This window comes from Acomys minous (genome assembly GCF_964271855.1).
Source record: "Acomys minous genome assembly, chromosome: 12".
NCBI lineage: Eukaryota > Metazoa > Chordata > Mammalia > Rodentia > Muridae > Acomys > Acomys minous.
In genome coordinates this window covers 24,763,975-24,773,856 of record NC_140493.1, presented here as the reverse complement: position 1 = coordinate 24,773,856, position 9,882 = coordinate 24,763,975, and the positions used below count along the sequence as shown (strand labels likewise).

Genomic DNA, 9,882 nt, shown 5'->3' with positions numbered 1-9,882 from the left:
TTCCCTTGGAGACAGATGTTTGTTGTTATATTTAAACACTTTACATCCTCAGGAGTCTTCCTCCTTTCATTGGCAGGATTTTAGGTTAGCAGAGAAGAGCCTAGTTAGATTCAAGACCAGGGCAATGGCCGCTGAGCCACAGCCAAGCATGGTGAGCATCCTTGGATAAGAGTGAGGAATGGACTGAGACGGTCATAGACCCTTGAAAGGGAAGCTATAGAGAAAAAAATTTACCCCAAAATAACTATAAGCAATAAGGGGGTCACCAGTGTCACAGGTCAGAATGTTTGTCTACCTCAGTTTGAAGCTTGGCTCTGACCCTGCTTGTCTGACAGGGACCAAGTCCGGCTCGTGAGGTCCAAAGGGCCCAGAGGGCTCTCATTCAATCCTCTTTTTGAGCATCTGTTCCGTTTCAGGTCCTGTGGGGGAAACTGAGGGTCCAGGAGTAGGGTAATTTGCCAACGGTTCTAGACTAGTCAGTTGGATCACAGGCTTGGGCCTCCCCTGACTCCTGGCTGGCATCAGTACGTAGGGGACAGAGGCAGAAAGCGGAAGCTGTCCTGCGTGTCTGGACAGGCAAGGAGACAAGGTGTGGGGACTGGGAGGGGCACCCTGCCAAGCGTTATCCACAGAGCCACTCCAGCTCTGCCACCTAAGATCGCTGGGTAGACTATGGGTGTGGGGAGAGACTGAACGTGAGGCGGCACAGCCTAGCTCAAAGCTGTTTGTTTGTTTGTTTTTGGAGATGGCATCTCCCTAGGAATCCCAGACTAGTCTGGAACTTACCATGTAGCCTAGTCCGGCTCTAAACGCGTTATCTTTTCATCTCAGCTTCCCGAGTGCTTGGATTCTAGGTTTGTGCCACCAGTGTGGCTTTTAAGGCGACACTTAATGCGTCAGTCTCGGAGCAAATGGGCCGGTGTTGGTCTCCGTTTTGCCCACAGAGAACCTGTGATTCCAGCTGAGGGGTAGATCACCTGTGCTGTGGACCCCCAGAGGCCACTGCCCACCTGTGGGATGGGTTTGGAGTCTCTGTAGTGGGAGCAGGAGGTGGCAGGCATTGAGAGCCAGGAGCCTCGGGGACAGTGGGAAGGTGAGGGAGCAGGAAGAACAGACGTGTCTCACTGAGGGCTGGGAAACGCACCACGGGGTGAGCCATGCAAAGACACGGTTGTGTCATGGTCACGGAGGCAGGATGGCCTTGAAGGTGTAGGGTGGAAACGGACTGGGTGGGAGGAAGGGAGGGGCTGCAACAGGCTTGAGGACCGCAGTGCTGACTAAAAGGGCTTCAACTTGACCCCGAGAGGTCATCAAGGACTCCTTAGTAGGAGCAACCTTCTTCACTCCTTCCTTCTCTGCCAAAGATGATGCCCTGAAGTCGCAGGACAGGTGTGGCTTTGCTAGACTCTACTTAGAACCCAGCTGGGGAGAAGAGGGCCCCTATCAGGGCAGCACAGCTGGCTGGGATAAGGGCAGGGCCAGCTCCGTCTCCACTTCTCCCTGGAGAACAGCCTTCCTATGAACTGAGTCCCAGCCCCTTTCACTTTCAGTGTCCTGTGCCTTCTCTACGCCCAAGGCAACCACCCAGTGCTCTGCTGTGTCCACAGTCTTTTCATTTCAGTAGTTTATTTTGTAACTGGAATCACAGATGTTACAGCCCTTTACAATGGGCTCTGTTTTGACTATGCCCAAGCCATTGTCAGCCATCTGCAATGCCCTTTCTCATGGCAGAGGAATCACAGCTCATCACAAGGCCCTCCCTAGTCTCTCGCACATACCAGGATGTACTCAAAAAGCCAGAACAGAATGCAGTACCCTTCCAGGGGTGGCGCCTACAGCACACTCCTTGTCTGTCACTTATGTTCGTCAGGGACAGACATGGTCACAGCCTTTTCTCCTCTGCACTGTCCTCCCTTTCACTCTGTCCACCTCTCCTGTCCCTCTCAGGGGCCTCTGCCCATCCCTGAGCCTCTCCTTGTCTTTTTCCATAGCTTTTCTTTTATTGGCAGCACTTTAAAAACTTGAGACACATTATAACGTCACATGGATTAATTTTAAGTTCTTTTTAAATGTATCTGGTTTGAAAATACTCTTCTGCCTGCTAGAATACTCTCATCACCCATAAAGCAATGCTGTATCGACGAGAAGTCACATAGGCAGTCTCACTTCTCCCCCAACACCCACCAAGTTTGCTCACCATTCTTTGTAAAGGAGGGAGTGTTCCCAGGGGGGGAGAACCATGGAGGTGAGGTGAGCCTGGACTGGAAGGCTGGGGGGAGCTACCTGGATACTGGGTACTGGACAACTAAGTGGTCATTCGTTCAAAGGGATGTGATGTAGAGATTTAGAGGGTATGAGAGCCTCGATGAGTTCCATGCCAAAGGCACAGGTCATCAAGTAATCTATGTCCCAAAGGACCAGAGTCTGGGAAGAGGACAAGAGTTCAAAGTCAAGAATGGGGAGGAGTCTGGTGATGGCTCTTGGGTTACTTAAGGTCCAGATGCTGAGCAGCCATCATGGGGTTCACTGATATTCACACATGGGCTCCACAGTAGAGAGGACTCAGTGAGTTTGGACACTGAGGTACAAGTTGCTAGGCAGCTCAGGATGTAGGCAGCTCTCTTCCCCAGTTTGTCCAGGAGTCATTTGTGCCCCTGCTCTGCACCACAGGGAGATGCTTGCTTCCCATCGTGTTCCCCCTGGTCACACGTTCCAGCCCAAAGGAAAGACAGAGGGCCGTGGAGCCCAAGGGCGTTTCTCTAATGGACAAGACCTAGAGACCCCACAGACCACCTCTCAGTCTCCATTGGTCAGAACTTGGAAAGAAGGCCGCCTGAGCTGCCCTGCTGGACGGGACACTGTGCACTGTATTGCAGCCTCAGGGTTACTTCCACAGTCAGCAGGCAGGGTGACAAAAAGAATGAAAATGGATCAAGTTTAAATTTCAAATATATATATATATATATATATATATATATATATATATATATATGTACATATATATAATAAATTTCAAATATTCTTCTTAAAACAAAATAAAGGAAAGAGGTTTTCAAAGAGGAGATGTTGAATACCTTATCAATCTTCTATAGTCAACAATCTAGAAAACGCATGATAACATTTGTAGAAACACACAAAGCATGACCAGGTCAGAGTTCACAAATTTATTCTTCAAAAATTATGGAGCAAGTGTAGCCCTTCATGTTCACCTCAGCAGATCTCATCCAATTGCAGCAGATTATAAATACCAATAGGAATTAGACCTTGTGGTTTCCCAAAGAGTCCAGTACCAGAGAGCAGAACTTACTGCCGGAGTCCAGCTCTGGATGAGAGTTGGGTCCCAAAGAAGGGTGTATGTAAGAGCGATGAGGGAAGAAAGAATCAGACATGAGACACCAACCAGTTCCTTTGATGAGAGACGGGACAGAGAGGAAGCCTTAGTGGCTAACCTACTCTGACCACCTGAGTCTCCTTTAAGCTTTATTTATACACAAAATTATTTCCTTAAAAACTTTAATCATTGATTACACAGCTTGAAATCTTTTTGGTTACATAAGTGTATAGGAACAAGGGGAACAAATCAAGCAAACAGCAGATTTCCTGAGAACTAAAAATTAACTTTAGGATGAAACCAGGTTCTTTTAACTCAAAACTGTCTTCCTCATGATTGGTATTTAAAGCCTTCTGGTTACAAAAGGTATTAAACAAAGTGACTCTATTTGATTTTGCTTTAAGTGGCATATAGTTAATAGATCAAAGATCAATCCCTCCACCTGGTACCCTAAACTTGTCTTCCTGACCCTTAATTAATCTTTTCTTTTCCTATTTTATATTTAAAACAAAGCTATCATTTAAAAATATTATGTAGCCTTTTTACTTGGAAGCAGCTTGTCCTTTTGTCTTTCCATAACACCAGGAAAGTCCTGTCCTGTCCTGTTTACTCAGAAGGACAAGCTGTTCACTGAGACAACATGCCTGTCTCTGCGACGTGGTCTTGAACTTCTATATCAATACAATTTCTATCTTTGCTGCAGTTTTGTAAAGAATAGAAAACTATTAGGACTTTAGGGCTGTTTCCAATGTTTTCCTTTAACCTCATTATGAACTTTTACATCAATGCAATTTCTATCTTTATTATAATCTGTGGAGGAACATTAGAATTTTAAAACTGTTTTCTTTTGCTTCTAGGTAGGCACCAAGGTCTGTAGATAATGACACGGTCAGGATCTCCTCTCCTTCTAAACTAGTTCCTTGTTTCGAAACTGAGCATAAAGACCTAGTGATGTTAGTTATAATTTGTCAGCTTTCAAAGTTTCCCTAAAATTTTTGTTCAATAATTCTTCTAAAATCCACTAAATCATTTCCCAAACTCATTTATTAATAATCTAACAACGAATTTGAACAAGTTTTATAGCAGACTCAATTTTCTGCATAGCTGTATTTTCTCAGGGAATCATCACCAATGACTTTATTAGTTTTTATTAGTATCAGCTTTTACTAATTTTCAATTCTAGCCTTTGGAGAGAAGCCTCTAACAGGAATTTCTACAGTAAAGCATCAATCCTGGGCATCCAGGTGCTTGTGGACTTTGTCAAGCAGGCCGTAAGGACACCCGGTTGCTGGGGCACTGGAACTTTGTCAGGCAGTGCACCCAGAATTCTTGGCCTCACCAATTCACCAGCCACATGCTGTCACTTTTCCTTCCACTAGCACCCCGGCTGTCACGTGTGACCAAGAACTTGTGATGACTGGACAGTTAGTGTTCCCAGCATCCTCCCTTTATACTCTCTGAGAATTTCACCAAAGCACCCACGTGACCCAAAACCAAGAACAGGAAATGATGTTCACAACCACAGTCTGATTGTAAGGTTTAGAAATAGTCAGAAAAGCACAATTAGGCAGAACTAGTATGGAGGAGACAGTCTCTAAGCAGTGGGAAGGCGGGCAGCTCGGTGGACAGTGAGGATGGTGGGCCTCAGCTCGGAGCCGTGTGATGGGCAGGACTCAGGAGCAGCCATGCTGTGCCTTGGTCAGGACTTGGCTGTGCTCCCCAGATGGGAGCTTGGTTCATAGTTGGGATGCTGGGAGGTTGTTGTATCTAAGAGCTGGAGTCTGGTGGGAGGACATGAGAGCGTCCCATCTGCTTCTGGCTTCCTGTCTCTTAATGTGGCTTCTCTCTTTAGCGGGTACTGTCAGGGGCTTCCATGGCTCTGTCCAGCACATCCTCCTCCCCTGTCCTCTGAGCTGCACTGAAGAGGAAGAGATCACTGAATCAGGCTGTTGTGGACCTGGATGAGCTCCTGCAACTTCTCCTCCAGGTCCTGAGCCTGCTGCCTCAACTCTGCAGCAGATTCTGACTTTGCGCCCTCATGCAAATGCTTTGAGTCTTCCACAATGCTGACCACATCCAGCAGGAGGAAGATACCTGTGGTGGCTGCACCCAGGATCCGGGCTCCTTTGCTCATGGCCAGAGCGGTGCCCTCAAAGGCTTTCTGCACCTGTCTAGTGCTTCGGGCTGATATCTTCCCTGTGGTCATGAGACGCTTGGCATTATTTGCTAGGCGAGGGCTTGCTTTGGCCAGCTGGATGGCATCAACGTTTTTCTTGATGCCTTGGAAGTTCTTGAAGGAATTCCTGGATACTGAAACAAGTTTGGGGGTGCTCAGATCCAAAACTTCTTTAATGCTCCTCTTTGTGTCTCTGTTGCTTGGCACCAGGCTGCTGGCTTCTGCCTCAGCTGATGCCAGGCTTACCTTTTCCACAACGATGGTGGAAACACCAGTCACAGCTGCTGCTGTTCCTAGCCCTAAGCCAGTGGCTGAAAGTGCCAGACTGACTCCTGCTGTCACAGGTGCCAGAGCCAGACCAAGGACAGTCAGGAACCCGGACACAGCACTGGTGGAGCTGGCCACCACCTGTGAGATGGTGCAGTCCCTGTGCACCTTGTCCACCTTGTCCGCCAGCGCACGGAGCTTCCCAATGCGCTCCTCCAACTCCAGTTTCACCTGAGGATAAGCACGCAAAAACTGTTCCCTGTGCCACAGGGCGTTTTGGAGCTCATCTTCATTTCCTATGTCAGTGTCCACAATGACCTCACCAAGATCTTTACTCAAAGCCCCCTCCTCTTGCCTGTAACAGGAGAGGCCAAGTGAGTGAGGGAGACAGCTTGTCAAATCACTCACCCACGTGCAAAAACTACATGCACATTTACACATGGACACTCACATATGCTGCAAGCACTCACTGGCACATGCATGCATAAACACATGTTCACACTGTGTGAACACACACACACACACACACACACACACACACACACACACACAGTCTAAGAGAGGTAACTTTTGAAGAACACCTACTGTGTGCTGGCCATATACTGATCCCTCCATTTGCATAATCTTATTTTTCTCAAATGAAGGTCAATGGTGACCAAAGAAAGAAGGTGACAGGCCACCTTCCCATGGTCCCCGAAACGGCGATGGCAGGGACAGTCTTGTCCCCTGTGGCTGCTGCCATCACCACCAACCAGATTCTCTTCTCTGATAGGAAATAGCTTGGAGGAAATATTTGCTGAGAAAGGACACCCTGAACCCTAAGTGCTCAGTCAGCCAGGGAGAGTATTCCTGCCCAGAAAAAACCAAGCAGGCCTGGGCTCTGGCATTGCTAGCGTCCCCTAGGGAGGTGACCTGGACATAGCGACTGCTGCCACAAACTGTTCCCAGGTTTCCTCCTCTGCCAGTAGGAGCTGCAGGTCCTCTGTGCTCATCGTGTCCAGGAGGTAGCCAGCCACAGTCTCAACGAAGTCTTTTCTCTCTAGATAGGAAGGAAAAAGAACAGTTAGAGGACGCCACGTAAGAGCTGGGATGCCGTCAGGACAGGCTGGTAAATGTGTTTCTGAGCCCCTGCCCCATGAGGTGTTTTAATGATGTTACTATGGTAAGCGATGAGTTGTGCCCTACAGTCATTTGGAGAAGCCCTAACTCTGGTCACCGTGTTTGGAGATGGAGCTTTAAGGACATAAAGTAATAGAAATTAAGCAAAGTATGAGCGAGGTCCCTAATCCATAGTGTTAGTGCCCTTCTTCATCCTCCTCTTCCTTCTGTTTCTCTCCTTCCCTGCCCCTCTCCTTCTACCTGGGCACATAGAGACACAGGAACTTCCTGCCAACCAGGAACACAGTGCTTCTTGGGGCCAACCTGCTGCACTTTGATTGTGGATGTTGGATTCCTGTGCAGTGAGAGGAAAGATCTTTTCTTTGGAAGCCGCCTTCCCAGTGTCTCTTTGGATGACATCCTGAGAAGACTAATGTACCAGGGTGTTACCATGGTGCTTTGCAGGGAGATGTGCCTTTTCCAGCCTAGAACAGTTAGAAAGTGAGTCTTTCAGGCAGGAAGAGGGACGATACCAGGCATGCCTTCACTCACGCTGTGCCTGCCGCATGCTCCTCGACTGTGACTTCACACCTTTTCTTTACTTTTATTTTGGGTCTCTGAATGTTTGCCTGCATTCATGTAAGTGTACCATGTGCATACCTGGTACCCAGTGAGGGCCTTGGATCCACTGGATGGGCAGTTACAGACTGATGTGAGCCTGGTGTGGGTGTTGGGACCTGAACCCAGTCCTCTGCAAGAGCAGCAAGTGCTCCTAAGCACTGAGCCACTCTCCAGCCCCAAATGTGACATTCAGCACCAGAGTGGTCAGTTTTTAATCCTGAGCTCAACTCCACTGTATTGTTAGTATCTAGATCAGTGTCCTTATCTGGGGTCTGTGAGGGGGCTTCTGATTTTACTAGAGCATAATGCCTGAGCTAAGGAACGCTTCAAAGACCGAGTGGAGGACTATGGGAAGTGGGGCTGGCTGGAGTCAGGAGGGCCCTGGGCATGTGTCTCTGGGGTTGATGGCCAGTTCTTGTCTTGTCTGTTTTTTGTCTGTCATGATGTGAACTGCCCAGTGTTCCTCCCTGTCTTCTTGCCTCCCAGGACAGATAAAGTACACAACATTGTAAGCAAAACAAGTCTGTTTTCACTAGTTACAACAATGAAAAATGTTTGTATCACCTACTTTAAAAAGTAACTTATGCTGGGCGTGGTAGGGGGAGCCTTTAATCCCAGCACTCAGGAAGCAGAGTCAGGTGGTTCTCCAGGAGTTTGAGGCCAGCCTGTTCTACAAAGGGAGTACAGGATGGCCAAGGCTACACAGAGTCTCTGTCTCAAAAAACAAAAGAGAACAAAACAAAACAAAACTTAACAAAAGTAACTTATAAGGCTGGGTGTGGTGGCCCACACCTCTAATCCTAGTGCTTGGGAGGCAGAGGCAGGTGGATCTCAGTGAGTTTGAGTCCAGCCTGTCTACAGAGTGAGTCCAGGACAGCCAGGGCTAGACAGGAAAATCTTGTCAACTCTGTCTCAAAAAATCAAACCCAAAACACACACACACACACACACATACACACACACACACACACACACACACACACACTCAGTGAATGAATGAATGAATGATCTATAGAGACAATAGAAGAATTCTCAAAATGTAACAGAGCCCAACAAGGTGGATCTCCTGAGGCCAGGGTGGAGTTCAGAGTCAGTTCCAGGACAGTCTGACCTGGAGCAGGGTGGCTAGCCTCCTCAGAGACAGTGTTCCAGAGTCAGCTGAGAGCAGGCCACCATAAGGGAGCTGGAGCTGCCTCCAGTCTTTAACCCACTTGCTTTCTTTCCCTCCCTCCCTCGGCAACTCCTCCCTCCATCTGTGCTTCTGTCCATCTGTCCCTCCCTCCCTCCCCCTCTCTGTCTTTTTCTAGTCCCTCCCCTTCCCTTTCTCCCCTCTCTCTACTTTCCCCCTCCTTCCTCCCTCCCTCCTGGCTTCCATTTTCCAGGCTGGGTACTGAGGAGGTGACTCCTGAGAATTCACCAAAGACAAAGTGAGGAAATGGGGGCCGCTCTGACCCAGGCCTAGGCACCCCTGTGCTCCCCTTGGTGCTCTCTTCCTGTATCTTTGACTCCTCACTCTGCCCACAGAAATAGAGATGGAGAGGAATGTTCTGGTAGCTACCTAGACATGAGAACCACATTTGTATTAATGTTTATTTCGTATACTTACTGTCATAGTCACTGTTACTGCTGTGAAGAGACACCATAGCCAAGGCAAGTCTTATAAAAGAAAGCATTTAGTTGAAGCTGGTTTATAATTTCAGAGGTCAGTCCATTATCATCCTGGTGGGTAACATGGCACACGGAGGCAGACATGGTGCTGGGAAAGTCGAGAGTTCTGCCTCCAGATCCACAGGCAGCAGGGAGAGAGAGACACTGGTCTATGTTGAGTTTTTGAAACCTCGAAGCTCATGTCTAGTGACACACTTCCTCTATTTCCACCACCCTTCCTGATCCCTCTCAGGTGGGAGCACAGCTGACCCAGGTGTCCAGCAGGCACTGTTTAATGTGCTCAGGTGGGAGCACAGCTGACCCTGGTGTCCAGCAGGCACTGTTTAATGTGCTCAGGTGGGAGCACAGCTGACCCAGGTGTCCAGCAGACACTGTTCAATGTGCTCAGGTGGGAGCACAGCTGACCCTGGTGTCCAGCAGACACTGTTTAATGTGCTCAGGTGGGAGCACAGCTGACCCAGGTGTCCAGCAGACACTGTTTAATGTGCTCAGGTGGGAGCACAGCTGACCCAGGTGTCCAGCAGACACTGTTTAATGTGCTCAGGTGGGAGCACAGCTGACCCAGGTGTCCAGCAGACACTGTTTAATGTGCTCAGGTGGGAGCACAGCTGACCCTGGTGTCCAGCAGACAATGTTCAATGTGCTCAGGTGGGAGCACAGCTGACCCTGGTGTCCAGCAGGCACTGTTTAATGTGCTCAGGTGGGAGCACAGCTGACCCAG

General features: G+C 48.6%; 1 protein-coding gene across 2 annotated transcripts in view; it reads right to left on the bottom strand.

The window, feature by feature from the left end:
* Positions 1-9,248, bottom strand: part of LOC311579913 (apolipoprotein L3-like) — a 74,205-nt gene extending 64,957 nt beyond the window's left edge. Inside the window, exons 1-3 of one of the 2 annotated variants that reach the window (XR_014773285.1) lie at positions 9,100-9,248; positions 6,687-6,813; positions 4,277-6,129 (exon numbers count right to left, since the gene is read on the bottom strand). Coding sequence is in view for 1 of the 2 variants with exons in the window: in XM_084750958.1 (XP_084607084.1) it covers positions 5,265-6,129; positions 6,687-6,813; positions 9,100-9,166 (1,059 nt within the window). In the remaining variant the exon portion in view is untranslated. Of the gene's footprint in view, positions 1-3,085; positions 6,130-6,686; positions 6,814-9,099 lie in introns of those variants that run through there. The other variant, XM_084750958.1, reaches the window with a different exon arrangement.
* Positions 9,249-9,882: the final 634 nt, after the last annotated feature.